The sequence below is a fragment of the Jaculus jaculus genome, chromosome 16 (genome assembly GCF_020740685.1).
Source record: "Jaculus jaculus isolate mJacJac1 chromosome 16, mJacJac1.mat.Y.cur, whole genome shotgun sequence".
In the NCBI taxonomy this organism is placed as follows: domain Eukaryota; kingdom Metazoa; phylum Chordata; class Mammalia; order Rodentia; family Dipodidae; genus Jaculus; species Jaculus jaculus.
Genome location: NC_059117.1, coordinates 48,801,213 through 48,822,448, shown reverse-complemented (window position 1 = coordinate 48,822,448; position 21,236 = coordinate 48,801,213). Strand labels below are relative to the sequence as shown.

The following is a 21,236-nucleotide window of genomic DNA, read 5'->3' as shown; positions in this document are numbered from 1 at the left end:
GCCCACTGTATTTCAGGGCTGAAGGAGCAAAGCCAAGGCACGGGCCATTCCAAAGAAGACCTCAAGAACCCAGCAGCGCAGCGTGGGGGCAACTGGGAGAATGTCAGAGGACAGCTATCACGTGAAGTTTTCCTTCTTTTTAGTTTTTCTTTAGAAACATAAAAGAACATTGACTGTGTGGTGGTGTGCAAGTATCTTTATGCATGTTTGTATGGGTATGGGTGTGCACATGCATATGCAGGCCAGAAGTCCAAATCAGATGTCTCCCTCAATCACTATCCATCTTATTTTTTGAGACACGGTCTCCTGCTGAACCTAGAGCTCTCCAATTCAGCAACACTAGCCATCCAGTGAGCCCTAGGGTTCCCTGTCTCTGCCTCCCCAGCTCTGGGATTAAATGTGCACACCACTACACCTGGCTTTGCTTGAGCCTTTGGAGATCCAAACTCAGGTCCTCATACTTCTGCAACAAATATGTTACCCCTGGAGCCATTTCACTAGCCCAGGACAAAGTTTTCAGGAGCTACTGTTGTAAAAAAGAAGAGGAAGAAGGGGCTGGAGAGATGCCTTAGCTGTGCTTGCCTGTGAAGCCTAAGGACCCAGGTTTGATTCCCCAGTACCCATGTAAGCCAGATGTACAAGGCAGCATGTGTATTTGGAGTTGGCAGTGGCTAGAGATCCTGGTGAAGCCATTCTCTCTTTCTGTTTCTCTCATCTCTCTATCTGCCTCTTCCTCTTAAATAAATAAACAAAACATTTATAATAAATAAAAAGGAAGAAAATGGCAATCTCACGAGGACATCAACCCATGTAAGCTTCATTTTCAGATGGCCACTTAGGACTGTCCCTTTAAACAGAGAGAAAAATTGAAGCCCAAGGTCACACAGTGAAGTAGACAGGATTTGAATCCAGTACCACATGCCTCTAGAACCCAAGCTGCTATTCCTGATTCCTCTCTCAATAGCAGGACATAATTACTGTCTGGCTCTTCTCTCTTCCAGAGATGACAGGACATAGTTAGGGTCTCAGGGTCCTAGCTACTCATAGAAGGCTTTTATTGTTTGAAAGAATGCACAGCCTTTGCCTATAGGTAGGTAAGACAGAACTTATGTGCCACAGGTTACCAAAGGAATGAAACACATGGCAGGAAGAAGCAGAAGTCTTCTCCCCAGGTACCTGGAGTATTGCTGTTACAGCTGAGTAACTGGTGCCTGGGCTCTTTGGCCAGGTAGTACTGACCCCAGTTACAGGTTCCTGGACCCTTGAGCTTAGGTGCCCTTAAGTTACTATCTGAATCAGACATAACTGAAGGGGGTTTTCTGTAGGACCTGCCATTTGCTAAAGAATAATTGACAGAAATGAACACAAAGGCCTACTATAGGCTAGAGTGTAAAAATGTTCTACATCTCCTCATTAGGGTCAGATTACTCTACACTCTACTACAAGGGACTAGAAAGAGGATCCAGGAGGGTTCCAAGGCCCACAAAGGACAATGCTGCCTGGCTGCCACTCCTTCCCAAAGTGTCTGATGGTGTTCCCCATTGGGTGTGTACCTTGCAACTGGGAAACAGGTCTGTTTCTTCTACACTGAGAAAACTGAGATACATGAGAAGGTGGGTATTCCTTGCTTGGACCCTGGGTATTTTGAAGCTGTCTTGCCCTCCTTTTGTTAAGATGTTAGCACAGGAGCTGGCAGCAGACGCAGTGCTTTTCTGGGCTTGTTCACAGCTAAGTTTGAATTTCAAGGCTACACTGAATACACATGTGGTCACTTCCTTAAGCAAGAACCAATTATTAGGCTGGAGAGATGGCTCTGAAGGTAAGGCACTTGCCTACAAAGTCTAACGACCCAAGTTCATTTCCCCAGTACCCACATAAAGCCAAATTAGCAAAGTGGCTCATGTGTCTGGAGTACATTTGCAGCAGTTAGAGCCCCTGGTATGCCCATTCTCATTCTCTCTCTCTCTCTCTCTCTCTCTCTCTGCTTGCAAATAAATAAATCAATACTTAAAAAAAAAAGAAGAAGAAGCTAGTAGCTGGGTGTGGTGGTGCAGGCTTTTAATCCCAGTACTCAGGAAGCAGAAGTAGGAGGATTGCCATGAGTTCAAGGTCACCCTGAGACTACAGAGTAAATTCCAGGTCAGCCTGGGCTACAGCGACACCCTACCTCAAACAGAAAGAAAGAAAGAAAGGAAGGAAGGAAGGAAGGAAGGAAGGAAGGAAGGAAGGAAGGAAGGAAGAAAGAAAGAAAGAAAGAAAGAAAGAAAGAAAGGAAGGAAGGAAAGAAAGAAGGAAAGAAGCAAGTATTGTCAACAATGAGATTGACACATCATGAATGAAGTCACAAGTCACATGCTGGGTGCAGTGTCAAAGAAGACTTCAGTCATCCACTGAATGTGGATGCTGCCAATACATTTTCACAGGAGACAAGATTGTATTGTCAACCTATAAACACTGAAAGGCAAATTTAGTGACCAGATGACTTCCTGAAGAGACCACCCTGTCAACAACTAGCTGGATTAAGAGTCCTTGCTGGAATGAGGGGCAGAGTGCTGGGTGTGGGGATCAAGGGACAGGCTAGCCAGCAGAGCGTCAATGGCTTGGTACTACATGGCATGCAATCAGCCCTCTAGGAAAAGGAACAAATAAATTGTCCCCTATCTTTTCCTCTCCATATTATATTTTTTAAATATTTTTATTTATTTATTCAGAGAGAGATAAAGAAAGAGTAAACAAACTCCACATGCATGTGCCTTTATGTGCATCTGGCTTTACGAGGGTACTGGGGAATCAAATTTGGGTCACTAGACTCTGCAGGCAGGTGCCTTAACCACTGCATCCATCTCTGCAGCCCTTTTCTCCATATTATTTTTCTCCTACATGAAGCTCAGCATCTCAGAAGATGTCTGCCCAAGAGTCCATTAACAGGCTAAAAGGCTTGGGGAAGTCAGGAGCCCCAAACTCTGCCACAGAGAATAAATATATATTTGTTCCATCTCTACCTTTAGACACCATTCAAGATGAAGTCATTCTGAAAATGTGGAAGTAGGGAGATTTGAGGAGGCAAAAATAAATCAGTTTCGAAAAACCTCTATGAGTGATTTGTTGATTGAGTATTGCTCAGGGAAGTTGGGTATGGGCTCACTGAGGCTTACTCCTGAGGCTAATTCCAGTCCTGGCAGGGGAACTCGCGCTGAAATGAGAGGGCGCTAGGGTGAGCCAGCACAGTGCCAACTCCAGCGCCAGCCAGAAGGCGGAATCAGTCCAGGGTCCTGGAATCATCAGCTCTGACTGTTGCTGTCCTGTGACCCCCAACTGTCTCAGTAAGGGACAACTTTTCTCCTGCCTTTGCACAATATGGGTGCTCTCAACAGGAGGTAGGGTCAATGGACAAGTGCACGGGAAAAAACAGAGGCTGAAATGTAGAAATACTCACTGGGAGGTGTAGAAGTGGGAGTTGAGTGTGGCCTTTCCTCAGTGCCCCTGAAGAGAAGCTATCTGCCTAGAAAACTCTTTTCATGCCTCAGTCATTGTTGCCAATTCCTCCCTCCCCCCGCCAACTCTATCTTCTGTTGACTTCATTATTGCCTTCACGAAAATATCCTCTTTGATAAAAGTGCATGGCCAGTGTGACTCTGAAACATTCATCAAACTGACCAACTATTTATGTATCCAGCCAAGCAGCCATCTACTCCACTGACCATGCTCGTTACTGTGTCCTGGGTTCTATGGTGGTACCCTCTGTGGAAATGAAGACTTTAGTTCAGGGTCTGTGACACATTTACCAGTCCTAATCTGTTGAGCACTCCGGTAAGGAATGGAGCTCAGTGGTCAGCTCTTATATAACCTGTGCAGACATGGTGTAAAGCCGAGGGAGTACCTCAGACCCCAGGAAAGTGATCCCTGTGTCTACTGAGAGGGTGTTGTATAGAACTGCACAGGATTCTCTTTCCTTTGGGGAAATTACTTTTGATCTGATGATCAGAAAACATTGGGCTTCTGCTGAAGACCTGATTGAGTGGCCTTTACTCTGGACTCCGTGACTCATAGAGTTTCCCTGTTATTGTCACAATTTTTCTTTTAAACTGGCGGCTAGACCACTGGGGACCAGGCATTTTCTGTTTTAACTTCATGCTGGACTCTCTTTTATATTTATGACCTTGTTTTTCTTTTGCCTACTTTTTTTTGAAATCTACTTTTAACCTATGTCTTTTGGGTTGAAATTATATTTGGTAAAGATTTCTTAAATCTTTGTGGTAACCAGAATGCATAAGTATTTATAAACCTTATTTTACGTATTGGCTAATCTTTAGCTAACACGAAGAGAGCAAGGCTACTGCATTTCTGCTTGTTCTGAAGCATGGGCAGGGGTACTGCCCTGGCTGTTAGAAAACAGAAGTCTGATGGACACACCAAAGGCTGGACAACCTTTTATTTTCTATTGCTGATGCGAGGGATTCAAATGTCTAAGGAAAGGGAGAGGAGTTTTAGGAGAAAATCACTATGCTACAGTGAAAAATTGTGAGTTTCAGACTTTCAACTCCAGATTTTCAGCTTTCTAATTACATGAAATTAACCAAAGCATTTCATTCTCATTTCTTTCATCTTTGTTTCTTTTTATTTCCCTGTCTCCTTCCTTTGCTCCCTCCACCCATTCCTCCCTCCCTCTACCATTCTTCCTCTCCTCTCCCCTCCTCCTTCTTTCTCCTCTCCCTCTCTCCCTCCCTTCCTTCTTTCTCTCAGTTCTTGCTATTTAGCCCTGGTAGACCTCGAACTTGGGGTGATCCTCCCGCACGCTGAGATTACAGGCACACATCACCAGCCTGGCGTCAGCTTCTATTTTCCTAGCTACGTCACTGAGTGTACCGAGGTGCCAAGGAGAAAGGTATGGATCACTAGAAACTGTACTGCGAGCTTCAATAGTAATAGTAATAGCCATTATTGCCTGTAAATAAAAAGGCAAACTTTGAAGAGTACAGTCAAATATTCAAAACTTACTTCTTTGAGTTCTTATAACCAAACTATGCAATTAGAAGAACATTTTTAAAGAATGAAAAAAGAAACAAAGCAAGGCAAATATCTTTTTTTTTTTTTTTCTTTTGGATACTGGCCCAGAGTGATGTGTTAGACCTGGCTTTGTTCAGAGCAGCATTCCTTCTGTCAAACAGTACAGTCTGTCACCTCCCCTTGGCACAAACAAGACCAGGAGGCCATCTTACCTCATCATCACAGCTGATGGAGCATTTGCCATCCAGGGAGGCACACTGGGGGGAGGGGAGAAGGAGAGCTGAGTTACTGGGACAGCTCAGCATTTACCACGGCGGCTGGCTACTTGGCTATTGAGGTCACGGCCTGAGATGCAAACACCAGGTTTCATCCAAAGGGAATGTTTCAAGATGAGACTTGGCTGCACTGTCTGGAATCAGCACACTCCAAATTGTAATAGAAAATACACAATTGAGGGAGGGCTGGCTCTTTTCCATCTCTCTTAATTTATGTGGTCATTCAATACCGATGATATCTTTTTAAGATCGCAAATCTTTTGGTAACAGAAGATATCATTATGTCATTATTTAATTTAAAATGATTTCTCAATGACTTTGAGAAAAAACCTCCCGTTTGTGGTCCTAAGAATTTTTCTACAGTGTTGTAATTTAAGAAACGACAAGAAGCCCCATCTCCTTATCTACTCTCATCTGGATGGGCATCTTGGTTGACAGCGTATCTTAACTGTTATGAACACTGTCCATTACACTTGGGGGCGCTGACCTCATTTCCACTGGGAATACACTTCTGCTAATGTTCAGAAGTGGCAACTGATGAGTTACCTCCGTCTGCAGGATTACAGGCAGCTGCCTCTGCTGTGCTCCTGCCCAGAGACAGCTTGTGGGAAGGTAGCCCCAGGGTACAGTAGCCCAGGGAAACCCTGGGACAGACATAGGCTTTGACAAGCCCAGTCACGTGAAATCTCTCTCCACTGCAATAAGGAGTCACCAACACACAATTGGGCATCACAATAAGATTACGAGAAACTCACTGTGGATATAGCAACCCCCCACCACCACTATCACCACCACTACCATAGTGCAAGAGAAATTACTCTGGGAAGGTCACTCCCTCCACCTCACAATTCAAAAGGTTCCCCTGCTCGTGTGGAATATGCTGATGGCCTTGCGTTTTTCAGTGAAATGAACGGTAACCCAAGCAGCCCAGTGGTGGTTCAGTTTACAAACATTAGTCAGCAATCTAGGATTGTTAGCTCTGGGTACCCCTATGGGGACACCTGTACTATACCAGCATGAGGAATGCTCCAAGATGTGGAGGTCGCCTCACCTGTCTGCTGGCAGTCCAGAACTTCCTTTGGAAAAATTCAAGTTTCATCTGAATGCCTACAGCTGAAACAGATCATAAATAAAACAAAACATCAGATATCCATCCATTCCTGGGTGTGATTCTTTAAGATTATCTTTGATGGTTGTCCATCATTGGACAACTGCTGATATAAGCCATCAGAAACAAAACAAACTGACAGAAAAAATATACAACTAAAACATTTCATTTTTGCAAGTAAGGAATTCTCAAGGGTCCCTGAATTCAGAACCCTGTGCTAAACACACTGACTTCAGAGCAGGAGTCTCTTTGTAGAAATGTACTTTGGTATTTCCAAAATTTATGTACACTTGCGGTAGTACCCCTACCCCAACCCAAGCTGACATTAGGTATAAAAAATCCAAGGGATCAGTATGTCTTCAGATCTTGCATCACCTGTTACTATATGAACTTAAATGTCTGAAACATGGGTCTGCACATGCCTTTGGGAGTCTGCCTGCACTAGAAAAGCAGTAGTCTCGAGGTTGCTGTTTGGAAAGGAGTCACTCCATTATGTTGTAACCTAAAGGGTTTCTCTGGCCCTCTAGTGTCCACATCTCAATGCTCTTTTCCCTCCTGGTACCTCTGGTGAGATTAAACAGCTTGTTGAGAAGAGCTTCCTGAAGCAACAGAGTAAAAGCTGCCTAGAGAGATAGGAAAGAACCAGCAGGGGAGACGACTTGGGAAGTGGATTGGTTGTACCATTAGGATGAACACACGAACCCGCCTGCTGCGTTTCTCCGTAGGAAGCCCAGACAGCACAGGTCAGAAGGGAAAATGTTCAGGGCCCAAATCTCAACAGATGGTGAGAAATTCAAAGAATCAGGCTCAGCTGGACTCGCCATTGTCCCTGGTGCAGTTCTGTACACTTCAGCCTGATGTCTTCCCAGTGCTCAGTGTATCTGGGTGCCACCAGTACCTCCATTTACCTTTCTGGGTTGTTTTGCACTTGAGCACCTACAGTGACTTCAACCCAAAGAATAATGCCATCAGAATGGGTAGGACAAGGCCTCAGTTACTGAAGGGCTGCCTGCACAGGTCTGAGGTCCTGAGTTCACATCCTCAGCACCTATGTAAACGCCAGATATTATAGTGCCTGCTTATAATCCCAACATTCAGGAGGCCGAAAAAGGTAGATCCCCAAAGTAAGCTGGCTTGCTAGACATGCAAAATCAACAGGCTCTTGGCTCCCTGAGAAACTCTGTCTCAATAAATAAGCTAGAGAGAGAGATTGAGGAAGACACCGATGTCAGCTCAGTTTGTAGCCTCCACAGGCATGTACATGCACTTGCATGTGCACCGATAAGCACACAACACACACAGACAACTACCACATACACATATACATACGCAGAAAAAGAAAAAAAGTGCACACCCAAAAAAGTTCTTTTCAGGCCAGGCGTGGTGGCGCACGCCTTTAATCCCAGCACAGGGGAGGCAGAGGTAGGAGGACTGCTGTGAGTTGGAGACCTCCCTGAGACTACATAGTGAATTCCAGGTCAGCCTGGGCCAGAGTGAGACGCTGCCTCGAAAAACCAAAAAAAAAAAAAAAAAGAAAAAAAAGAAAAATTCTTTTAGAATACTCTTAGGATTTTGCATATTGCATGCATGTTGCCAGATGGGCTGGCTTGGGTTCAGTGGCTTGTTGACTTTGGAAACATGGACATTAAGGAAGGTTTCAGGCTGTTACCTTAAGGCTATCCCAATCCAACTATCGATCTATCGCGGAGAGTGACAGAAGGGATGGCTACCTGGGCTGTGTTGATTTGGAGAGACTTTACATAAGCCTTTGGACTTGGAATTTCAGACTTTCAGATGACACCAAAGTCAAGCAGGGTTGCAACTGTAGAGTGGGATTGTGTCTTGCATGTCCTATGTCAGCACTTACCACCATAAGTTTCTTCTGTATCTGAACCCTAAACCAAGGGATAAAACCTTTCCTTGCTCCCTGTGGGTCCTGTCCCCAGCAAGGTGCCAAGTGCATGGGAGATCCCTCAGTAAATTATTTCTTTTTTTATATTTTATTTATTTATTAGACACAGAGAAAGAGCCAGATAGAGAGAGAATGAGCACACCAGTAGAACTTCCTGGGAGACTCCAAGAAAAAAAAAAATATGGATATCAAGGGGCTGGGGAAATGGCTTAGCAGTTAAGGTGTTTGCCTGAAAAGCCTACGGACTCTGGTTCAATTCTCCAGGATCCATGTAAGCCAGATGCACAAGGGGGCACATGTGTCTGGAGTTTGCAGTGGCTAGAGGTCTTGGTGTGCCCATTCTCTTTCTCTCTATCTGCCTCTTTCTCTCTCTCAAATTAATAAATAAATTTAAAAAATTCATTAAAAAAATATGGATGCCAAGGTGTCAAGTCCATGTCAATGTATATTCTGGAGGTGAGAATAGAAACATGAGTTTGTTTGTTTGTTTCTTTTTCATTTTATTTTTAGAGAGAGAAAGCTAAAGAGACAGAGGGAGAGAGAGAGAATTGCTGTACCAGGGCCTTAGCCACTATAATCAAACTCCAGATGTTTGCACCACCTAGTGGGCTTGAGTGACCTCGCGCTTGCTTCACCTTTGCATCTGGCTAACATGGGATCTGGAGAGTAGAACACAGGTCTTTAAGCTTTACAGGCAAGTGCCTTAACTGCTAAGACCTTTCTCCAGTGCCCCCCCCCCCCTTAAAGTTTTTTTGAGGTAGGATTTTGCTCTAGCCCAGGCTGACCTGGAATTCACTATGTAATCTCAGGGTGGTCTTGAATTCACAGCAATCCTCCTACCTCTGTTTCCTGAGAGTCAGGATTAAGAATCAAGGTGATGCTATTGAACAGACACGGGTGAGGATGGCTGTTCTGTCGTCTTTAATAGACTGACTATCAGGGATCACGTGATATTACTTTGAAATATCTGGGACATCTGGTCAGATTGTGTTGAGCTGCATATCCCAGCCTGTGGCAACTGCCAAAGAACACCCGGACGCTGTCCTGGGAGTGAGATTAAATATGCAGCACTTCAAATCAATCAATCTCTTCTTTCAAAATACCCAATAGGCTTGAACAGGGCACATACCAGACAAGGACTGAGAGGAGACTGGCTTCAAGGAGGGACTCAAAATTGCTGTAACACCCTGTAGCTGTTGTCTAGGAGTGGGTTGAAATGAGGTTCTGTCCTCCTCTCTATAGCTCTCTCGCTGCCCCTCCCAGGGAATCTGGGCCTAGGTTGAGAATGCCTCAAGCTTTAAGGCCACACAAGATGATAATATGTGGGTTCTTTGAAAGAATCACTCCAAAGAGGCCTTTCCATAGGGGTTTTGGTTCTACCAGTCTCGAGGTGCCCCATCCACTCGTCACCTCTTGAGCCCCCCTCCCCACCCTGTCAGCTTCCAGTACTCTTTCTAAGCACCCTCCCATTCTCTGGCAAGCCCAGTCTTCTCCTCCCTAATGAAGCTTGCTGCTCCCTCTGGGGTGTTTATTCATCTCACATACTTGGAGCCTTCTATCATCTGCCCCTGTTGGTCCTGAACCCTAGCTCCTCCTCAGGCACTTTAATCTTTCCTCCCTCTGTGAGTCAGTCCCACTATGCCATGAATCATGTAATCCTTGACTCTGATCTCTCTCCAACAGGCTGCATCCTCTCCCTGGTCCAGATGCCCAAATCTAGACACTGCTTCCCTCACGCCTCATTCCTTCCCTGATTGGCCTTGTGGTTCAAGTCCTGACTGCAATTCTTCTGCTCAGTTCTGCCTGGCTGTGGTCCTGGTGGCTGACCCCCATTCTTTTCCTGCACAGTGGTCTTGCCTCCCCATCGTTTTGAACTGTGTGAGGACCATTAAGACTATGAGTACCTTTGAAGTTGGACTGAACACATTTTGCATGAGACAGCCCATGAGTCTGTGGGGAGGAGTGCATTAGTCATGGTTCTCTAGAGAAACAGAACTGATAGAAAGAATTGGTACTCAAAGGGAATTTATTGGATTATTTTATTTTATTTTGTTTTTATTTTAGAGAGAGAGAGAATATATGGGAACTCCAAGGCCTCTAGCCACTGCAGAAGAACTCCAGACACATATGCTACCCTGTGCATCTGGCTTATGTGGGTCCAGGGGAATTCAACCTGGGTCCTTTGGCTTTGCAGGCAAATGCCTTAAATATTAAGCCATCTCTCCATGTAATTTGGACTGGAGAGGTGATTGAAGGTACACCCCCCAATGGCTTACTTCCTTGGGATTTTTATAGCCTGGTTACACTCTCTGCTTACATTCTGCATCTTGCCTCTGGCTACACTGTGACCAGCTGAATGTCCTTCTGGCACAGTGCCTTCCTCTCCACAGAGGGACCTGTCCTCCCAGGACTATAGGCACAATAAACTTCTTCTCTCCAATCTGCTTCTAGTCACTTGTCTGCTTGCGGCAATGAGACAGCGGAGTAGCGCTCTGCGTTTGGATGTGAAGAGCTTCCTTACACAAGCTCATGTATTTCTTTGTGATGCAGTCACAAATCCAAGGTGTGCCACCTTCACATGATGCGCTCTTATGCAAGCTCTAAGTTGGGTGCTAATAGAAATGGGGTCATACACCCTGATGGGCCCACTTATGGAACATGGCTAAAGCTACTCTTAGAGGTAGAAGCAAAGAATTGTGCGTCACAGCTTTGTGGAAGGCAGGGGGTGGAGACCCTACTCGCTGCACAGGGAGAATGCAGAGCAGACAGGGATCTAAATGGAAGAAACAATATCAGCAAAAGCAAGGAGCCCTTACATGACTACCTGGTCTAAAGACTTCAGTAGCATTTCCACGGGAACCTCAGTGTGCTGGTCAAGGTCATATTTCAAAATGTCTTAAATTGCAGTCCAAGGGCCAAATACTTCTTTTTGTAGATAGTTACACTACGATAGTCATTTGTTCACCTACTGTGGCCACAAGGCCAGGGCTGAGAAGCTGCAAGAGATACAGAATGGCACATAAAGCCCAAAGTATTCACTATCTGCCCATGCAGAGAAAAACACTGCTGACATTTGCTGTGCATGCTATTAAAGAGATTTACAAAAGGGGCAGAAGTGAATTCATATTAAAAATATTTTAATCTGTTTATTAGAGAGAGAGATGAAAGACAGAGAGAGAGAGATAGTATGGGCATATCAGAGCCTCCTGATACTTCAAACAAACTCCAGATGCATGTGCCACTTTATGCATTTGGCTTTATGTGGGTGGGTATTTAGGAATTGAACCTAAGTCATTAGGATTTGAAAGCAAGTGCAAATTTTAACCCCTGAGCCATCTCTCTAGCTGATATGTTAGAAAGTGCCCCTGAAAGCCTGCAGAAGAAAGGGCAGTGTGGCGCAGGGCCTGAGCAGGACAGGCTGGCAGAAAGAAAGCACAGCGCTAGCCACCGGTGCTCCGGCCTCATTCTTCCTTCAGTAAAGTAAAAAAAAAAAAAAAAAGCAATAAAAGATCAAAATTCAACATCAGGCTTTGGCTTCCTTTGTTTTGTTCAACATACTTTTCCTGTTCAACTTCTACCAGAGAAAGCATTTTTATAGCAGTAAGCCCTCCCCCCGCACCCTAAGTGGAACCTTAGGTATTTCTCATTCCCTTCTGTTGTGTTCTTTCAACAACATTCCGGAACCTAATGGTATATTCTGCTTCAAGTAAGCCTTGCTAATTTAATAAGGAAAACAAGGACAGAAAATGCTTTAGTGAAACTCAAGTCCTAAGGAGAGTGTATAAAATAAAAACACCATTCCTGGAGTTTGAAAATTTGTAGACAGTCCAAAAAATCATGAACATATTTTCTTGGAGTTTGTGGTACTCCTCACTTCCATGTGATTAGAATCCCCCAGGGCTCCCAGCTTGTAATCTCTAGCACACAGGGATAGATCATTGACTTGGCATAGTTCTGGGTGGCACCTTACCTCCTACAAGTATCCACAGAATATATCCCAAAGTGCCAATATGTAGTGAGTCTTGAGGAACAGTGGCCTAAAAATACTAAGCTGGTTTTCGTAAATCAGCAAAAGGCCAAATTCATTAAGAGGCTTACCATCCTAGTGAGCGCTGAGCCTTTTCATGTGAAATAGTCAGGCATTTCAGACATCTCTTTGGGCTTGCCTTATATAGGCAACAGTTTTTAGAACTCATCTCAGGGTGCTAAGCAGACCCGGCCATGGATGCATCAAGCTTAGTATCACAGAGCTCAGGACTTCCACCAATTTCTTATGTGAAGACATTCTCTATTCCTACTTTCTTGTTTTCTACATTTTGTTCCACCCTATTTCTGTCATCTTTCCTCCCCCATGTTTCAGAAACCAGGGGTGTTAAGCGTATAATTATTAAGATACTAGAACTTTCAGGGTGTGGTTGGTGCCTAGGATAGCTGTCACATCACAGGGTGCCACCTGAGCATCACAACACACAAACCATTTGATTTTCAGGATGTCTGTGATCTTGGGGCAGACAGCTGGCCACCAATGAACACTATGGTGGGTACTGTCCAAATCAATGACCATTGGCTGCATGTGGCCATTTAAATTAAAATTAATAAAACTCCCAATTTAGTTCCTTAGTTGAACAAGTCATATTTTAAGAGCTCAATGGCTACGTGGGGCCATAGACCACTGTACCCTACACACTGGTCTAGAACATTTCTACCTTTGTAGGGAGTTTACTAGACAGTGGCCAGCAGTCACAGGGTGAATGATAGAGAACCCTCCTCCAGTGTGAAGGTGAGCTGCTCTGCATTCTGCCCACATGACCACGTCCTAGAGGCAGAAGAGATGAGGAGGGCTTAGGTTTTCGGGTATAAATGAGACAGGACTGCTATCACCTCACAACTTGGATCTGTGAAGGGAAGTTAGTAATTAGCTTGAGAGAACCCCCAAGAAATTAATGCAACATGCTTAACGTGGCTACCACCCCCCAAGATTTATTTATTTTGCTTTATAAAATTTGAGAATACAAATTACATTTCCAGTGCTATTCTATTCAAATGCATTCAAGATGAAATCATGCATGCATCTCATATCACATTAATAGACACGCATTCAAGTGTAACCTGAAACTCACCAAGTAACAATGTTACATGTGAAATTAGAAATAAAATAACTTTTTCATATTGTATTCATTTAGAAATAATTTTCTGTGGGCTTGGCCTCAACTTGCAACATACCCCTAAGAGTACAAATCCAGTTTACAAAATAGTGCTTGCCGTGCCTGGCACACGATCTCATACAAACACCCCAAGTTTCCAAACATACTCAGTCCTCCAGCCATAGGATGGATACATACACTTGGAGGACTCATCCAGGAGACAGGAAAGCAATGCTGTCACCACCAGTGAATTATACCAGATATGTTTTGCTAGGAGAATTGGTTATGAGCCCTGTCTGGAAGACTACTGCTGTGCACCTCGGGGACATCTTTTACCTTTTTGGTTTGTGTCTTGGCACTAGTTTCTGAGCAACACTTTTGTAGGGCAAAAATAAAATGCCACAGGACAAAGGATGTAACAACATCTGCATGATGTGAGATTTCCTGTCCTGACCCTAAAGTGCCTATGCTTCCCCCGTTTACTTCAGGACTGATGCACCCCTTTTGTCAATATGTTGAGACTGAGCATCAGATTCACCTGTGATAAATCCAGACTGGGGCTGGAGAGATGGATTAGAAATTAAGGCGTTTGCCTGCAAAGCCAAAAATCCTAGGTTCGATTCCCCAGGCACTATGTAAAGTCAGATGCACAAGGTGGTGCATGTGTCTGGTGTTTGTTTGCAGAGGCCTGGTGTACCCATTTCCTTCCTTCCTTCCTTCCTTCCTTCCTTCCTTCCTTCCTTCCTTCCTTCCTTCCTTCCTCCCTTCCTTCCTTTTTTCTTTCTTTCTGTCTCGCTCTTTCTTTAGGTATCATCTATCTATCTATCTATCTATCTATCTATCTATCTATCTATCTATCTATCTGCCTCTTTCTCTCTCTAATAAATAAAATAAAAATATTTTTTAAAACTCCAAACTGTCCGTAGACTGAATATCCTTTAAGATGTAACATCAGCGCATAAATGCTTACAAAATCATGGCAGCCAAGCAAGCTCTTAAAAGGTGTCTTTGCTTATAGGGTGGTGGCGCTGGCCTTTAATCCCAGCACTCCAAAGGCAGAAGTAAGAAGATCACTGTGAGTTCCAGGCCAGCCTGAGATGATAGTGAATTCCAGGTCAGCTTGGGCTAGAGCGAGACCCTGCCTCGAAAAACAAAGAAAAAAAGGATTCTTGCTTTTCATGATTAATGAAAGGTATGCTCAAACCTGGCCACCTACCCCTTCTAGAAATGGGTATACTCAGGACAAGGCTGGGCAGCTCAGAGCCCAGGATCTTTCCTGGTGCACAGGCAGTCACATCCCACAGCTTTCCTGAGCTGTCCTGGCCGTAAGCACACAGTCCCCCGCCCATTATTGTTGTTGTTTCTAAAAAAGAGTCTAATTTCTAGGTAGAAATGTTTGATAGAAAACAGTCGCTTCTACTGGGGAAAACAGAAATACAAAGAGTTATATCAATACATGCTGAAGGTTTCCCATATATTTTTCTCAGAGTAAAGAAATAAATATACACCCAGATTTTGTCCTCCAGCAAACCAGCCCCTTTATTGGTCAGATTTCTCAGCAGGATAGTGGCTAGTTTTACACGATCAGGTTAAACACCTCTGATCTAGTGTAGCCTCCCCTTTGACAATGTCCCTGCATTTTTAATGTCTCATGCACCAATGACAAAAAAAGTGGCAGTGACAGTAACAAAGTCGGCGTGTTTGGATCCCAACTTTCCTGAATGAGCAGTCAGCGGCAACAGCTGTCAGCCAAGCCACGTTTGTCTAAATGCTCTCTGTTTGTTTTCAAAATCGTTAATTGCAAGTAGAACTAACAAGGAATTGGAATGTCAATTCTTGGGACTATTTCATGATGAACCCACAGTTTGGAATAAGGCCACTACACTGGAGTGTTGAAGGAAAGAAATCTGACCTTTGTTGCTTTGTTACATCAAATGCACGGACATTCAAGGGGTCTGTCAATGTCCAGGAAGAATGACTTACCGCGCCAGCGGTGGTGGCGGGGAACAAATTGCAAACTGTAATGTGAATTAGGACATGGCTCATCTGTAAGGCATTCCATGTAAGGATTTTAATGAATTGCATGATGGAATGTTGGACAAAAAATAAAAAGACAACTAAAATCCTGGGACTAATTTGGACAAAACTGAGAACAGGGAATACTCATGAAGTTGGGGGACAGAGGAGGCAGCTGCTCTCCCGTCCCCTTGGGTGTGAGACTGACAAACCCAAAAGCTTTCTCCAAGTATTTAAGGAGGGAGAAAGACGAGGAGCAACCTCTAAAAAATATCCTTGCATCGAAGCAATGCATGTTCCTCATAATCTTGGTAGAACCTGGATAGTCATTTCTAAGGTAAGGTAAATAGGTGGTCAAGACATACTTCATATTTAGCTGTTATGAAGAAATGTGATAAAAGCAGGGTAGGTATTTTGTATATAGCCCCTTGACTATTTGTGTAGTAGGTATTGCATTCCCTGTAGTGCACGGGAGGGGTAAAGTTTTGTACAGGCGCGTGCTTTGAAATATCAAAGAGCTCTGTGGTGTCTGTGGTGGGAGAATCAGGGCTCCGTCACCCTCCACGGAGAAGGCGATAGAGGTGCTCACTGTTGACTCCCCCCCACCCCCCTGTCTGTGACTGGCTTCTGGGAGCCTGTGCAGGGAGGCTTTATCCATTGGCCCAGACCCCCAACCGCACCCACATTTCTTTCATGAACACTTTGTTTTGGTCCTGTCAGACTTTCCTTGGGAACAGTCACCTTTGGTAAAGTTACAATAAATGACAATTAGACACGTTTCCTCCACTTGGGTTCTAATTACCTGACTGGATCAATGTTGAAAAGAATTAGCAAGGCTGTGGAATGGAATAATAATTTTCTTTTTACCCCTGAGGTAATCTGGGAGCGTTTGTCCAGACGTCATCTGAAGAAACCTATATTCCCTCAGCATTCCCTGGGCTGCTGGAATTGGCATCGATTCGTTTCTGTCAGATCATTTTATGCTCACAAAAGTCTTCCAATAATATTATTTCAATAAAGTTTCCAAGCAAATTCATTGTATAGTTCAATTCCCACCCTTTGAGCCTTTCAGAATGAAACATTTAAGCTTTGGAATTCATTGTATTTTAATCAGGGCTGTGCAAATCAAGGTCCACTAAGAAAATTATAAGCTTCCAAATTATAGCTCCCTAGTCAATAATTCTTAGTAGGTCACAACCTAATAACAATCAAATTTCCAAACATTTCAAAAACTATAATAGAATGGCCATGTTTACTTTTGAACACTTCTGAGCTGTACCCTTGTGGGTGTATTTAATCAAAGCAACATAGTCTCATGAGCAGCCCACCAAGCTGGAGGGATGTCTGTAAGTCCTCAGGTTCTCAGAATCATGTCACAGGACCCCTAAAGGGAAAAGACTTGTCCAAATACACCCAGATTCTGGGAGGGTGCCTTAGTCCATTGTGAAACCCAAATTCCCTCCAGGACTAGATGGAGACTGTGGTAACTTGAGTTCCACCCCAAGCCCAGGAGGTGCAAAGTGCTCTAGGCTGGGCCCAGCCAGTGCCTTGTGCAGAACATGGCACAGATACGTCAGGTTATCAGATGCTAGAGCAGAAGCTGAAAATCTAGACTTCACATTAAAAAAACTGGCTATGAAGCTGGACATGGTGGTGCACACCTTTAACCAGCCCTAGAGAGGCAGAGGTAGGAGGACTGCCATGAGCTCAAGGCTACCCTGAGACTACATAATGAATTCCAGGTCAGCCTGAGCTACAGTGAAACCCTCTCTCGAAAAACCAGAAAAAAAAAAAATGACTATGGGACTGGAGAGGTTGTTCAGTGGTTAAGGCACTTGCTGGCAAAGCCAAAGGACCTAGGTTTGATGCCCCTGTACCCACATAAAGCCTGATGCACAAGGTGGTGCATATGTCTGGACTTCCTTTGCAGTGGCTAGAGGCCCTGATATGCCTATTCTCTCTCTCTCCCTTCCTCTCTCTCAAATGACTAAATAAAATATGATTTTTAAAATTGACTATAAAAGTGGAAAACAGGATAGAATTTCCAGCTAAAATGTTTTTAACTTACTAAATATGGCAACCCTAGTGTGAAGGTCACATGACCCACCCCAGGCTTAGTGTCCTCTTGTAATACACTTGGCACTGGGGGTGGCGGTGGCGGTAGATGGATCACTGAGACAGCTCGCATGCGCAACTTAACTCAGGCCTGGCAGCCAAAGGCACCTGCATCAGTATCAGCATGACTCTGTGACTTTACTATTTGTTCCAGAAAATCCTTATCTATAAATATAAAGGTAAATGAAAATGTTTCTTGAGAAATTGACCCAAAATTGTTTCTGAACATCATATTGACCCAACTACCCTGCCCTTATTAGGATAGCATGGCTCAATTAGGAAAATTGTTCACTTATCAAATAACTACTGATTTTCCAAGACTCAAGAGAGCCCTTCCCTCTTCCCCCTGGCTTTAAAGTAGCCCAATGACAGGGATCCCAGCAGATCCCCACATTAAAAGGTATACCCACCAGATCCCAAAGTATCTTGTTGGCTTCCTCTTTCAGAGATACCAAGAGTGTTGAGGTATGCTCCCACCACTGAGGGGAGCAACCTAACCTCTCTTTTAAAATATATTTTTATCTATTTATTTTTAAGCACACACACATATATCCATCTATCTATCTATCTGTCGAGAAATGGGCATACCAGGGTCTCTTGGCACTTCAAATAAACACTAGGTGATTAGGCCCTGCCTTGAGAACAATAGAAAACTACAAAGCTATTCTCCAAAGGATAGAGAACAGTATGAGGTATGAACAGATGTGTGCCTTGGAAACGTCTGTGGGTGAAGGTTTGCATAGGGGTACCTAGTAGGAGTCCAGAGCATTTGTTCAGGCCTGAAAAAAAGAGGATGCCAGGATATAAGCTTGGTTTTAAACCTTCCTAATTGGCCACCACTAGATTTTCCCATAGGACATCAGGCTCATAGACACTGGACTAGACATGGTATTCCCTGCCCTTCTCAATTCTCTCTCATGTGAAACCTGAAGATTCCCTCATTTTAATATGGCAAAAAAAAATCAATAGACTTTTGCTTCCAAAATTTATATAACCTCTTTCCCTGCTCATCATACCTGTCTTCATGTTCTATAAGACATACTCTATAATAAAAATTAGTTTATAATATGCCATAAATATGACACACAATCATAATAGCACTTATATAAGTATAAGTATTATATTACTAATAGTAATTATACTAATTATATTAGGTCCTTCTATAGAGCACAGGTTGGACACAAACTTGTCATCCCTCTGCCTCAGCTTCCTGAGTGATGATGGGATTACAGGCAGGTGTCACCATGCCATATCTAATAATAGTATATAATATCATTTATTAAGTAAATTATATATGAGGTATCAGCCAGAGCTTTAAATACTTTACTGATAATGCACTTCACACCCACAAAGTGAATATTATTCCCAGTCACACATGACTTCTGAGGAGAACACAGATCAGAGAAGTCAGTCATAGTTTGAATGACTTGGACTAAATTAAAGCTTTCATAGCAAAGTCAAGAAATAATGACCATGAGTTCTAACATGCTGTCTGTTTTGACTTTGGTCATATAACATGCAGGCCCAGAGGTATTGGGATAAATTACTTTCTATTTTCTTTTAAACCAATCAAAACTATCTGCAGAAATGTCTTGTTCAGGTCAGAACAATAGGCTCAGGTGACTTAGCCATGACCACAAACTTACTAAGAAGTCCTGATCCAACTTAGATGTAGAGTGAGAGAAGTCTTCATTGAAGAGTTAGGACCTGTAGCATGAGTGGGAATTGACAAGGCCCCAGTGTGCAGGAAGAGGGAAGGTGTACATGGTGTATATGGTTTTAGGCCTTACACTGAATTGCAAGATGGCAATGTGCTTAGATGGAAAGAACTGAAGACCACTGTGTGGCTTGCACAAGGGAGGAGGGCGAATGCCCTGAGGAGCCTTTGCAAGCAAAGACAAGGATTTAATAAGAAATTGCAAAAAAAACTGATGATTGGGAAGCTGGGCATGGTGGTACATGTCTTTAATCCCAGTACTCTGAAGGCAGAGGTAGGAGGATCACCATGAGTTTGAGGCTACCCTGAGACTACATAGTGAATTCCAGGTCAGCCTTAGCTAGAGTGAGACCTTACCTTGAAAAACAAAACAAAACAACAACAACAACAAAAAAAAAAAAAAAAAGGAAAGAAAAGAAAAGAAACACCAATACTAATGATTGGGGCTGGAGAGATTGCTCAGTGGTCTGGGTGCTTGCCTGCAAAGCCTAACCATCTGGAGTTCAATTCCATAGTACCCACGTAGTACCAGATGCCCAAGGTGGCACATGCATCTGTAGTCTATTTTCAGTGGCTGGAGACCCTGGCACACTCATCCTTTCTATCTCTCTCTGCTTGCAAATAAGTAAAAACAAAATTGTACTTTTTAAAAACTGTGGGCTGGAGAGATAGTGTAGCAGTTAAGGACCTTGCCTGCAAAGCCTAGGGACCTGGGTTCAATTACCCAGTACCCATGTAAAGCCAGATGCACAAGGTAGCACATGCATCTGGAGTTCTTTTGCCATGGCTAGAGAACTTGAAGCACCCATTCTCTTCATCTCTCTACCTCATAAATAAATAAAATACAATTTTAAAACCTGATTGTCATTCTGGAGACAGCTTGTCATGAGTAAGCTCGGTAGTTGGCCAACAAGACCATCACTTTCTGTCTTTCTCCACAATTATACTTCATTGGCCATGGAAAGGATGTCTAGGCCAGAAACAGCCAAGGCTAGAGCATGCATGGGTGTGGCAAGCCTGCTTCCCTCTGGCCATCCCCATTCTCCAAAATCAAACACCTGGGTGGCAGATGTGTCCAACTGCAGGAGACCCTCTCAGAACATCTGCACGCAAGGCGGTTGTGAGAAGGGAGGAAGAGGGAACAAGACAAGCAGACAGTGCTCAGGAGTAATCAGGCACACGCATGTTGTTCTCTCAAACTTCCTGGAATCTCAGACACTGGGATATTTGGGAATCAGCCCTGTAGTGAAAGGTACCAGTTTTGTCCCATGGTTTAATCAGGCAGATGTGGAGGCTGGGAAAGCCATCTCCTGTCATTAAGTGATTGTTCCTAAAACACATGCTTGGCAGCCTGTGGGGATGCTCATCTGGCTTCTCCCACAGTCTGTGCTGGGAAGGTCTCCTGCAGGTGGGCTGTGGGGCGAGGCACAGCCTTTCTTTTTGGTTGGCAGACATATCTGAACCCATGTGACAAAGCCCCATGCCTGAGACGCTACTCAGTCCACAGAGGCCTCAGTGGAGAGAAGGCTGTTTCATCTGCATGTCCCTAGTCCTGACCTCCCTCCACCCCACAGAGATCCCCTAACGCAGCTGGGGCCCAGGAGGCACTCAATAAAAATCTGAATGAGGTCTGGAGAGATGGTTTAGTGGTTAAGGTGTTTGTCTGCAAAGTCTAAGGACCCACGTTCAATTCCCCAGTACCCACATAAGCCAAAAGCACAAGGTGGCACATGAGTCTGGAGTTGGTTTGCAATGGCTAGAGACACTGCTTCATCCATTCTGTCTCTCTGCCCCTTTCTTCCTTCCTTCTTTCTTTCTTTCCTTCCTTCCTTCCTTCCTTCCTTCCTTCCTTCCTTCCTCTCTCTCTCTTTCTCTCTCTCTCATAAATAAAATAAAATAAAAATCTACAAAAATATTTTAAAACCCTAAATAAAGGAAGCAA

At 43.9% G+C, this 21,236-nt stretch overlaps 1 protein-coding gene across 2 annotated transcripts in view; it reads right to left on the bottom strand.

The window, feature by feature from the left end:
- The window catches only part of Cacna2d3 (calcium voltage-gated channel auxiliary subunit alpha2delta 3), an 877,750-nt gene that overhangs the window by 94,584 nt on the left and 761,930 nt on the right, over nucleotides 1–21,236 (bottom strand). For both annotated transcript variants that reach the window (XM_004652732.3, XM_045136092.1), the window contains 2 exons: nucleotides 6,334–6,395; nucleotides 5,220–5,264 (listed from right to left, as the gene is read on the bottom strand). In XM_004652732.3, coding sequence (XP_004652789.3) covers nucleotides 5,220–5,264; nucleotides 6,334–6,395 — 107 coding nt within the window. The remainder of the gene's footprint in view (nucleotides 1–5,219; nucleotides 5,265–6,333; nucleotides 6,396–21,236) is intronic.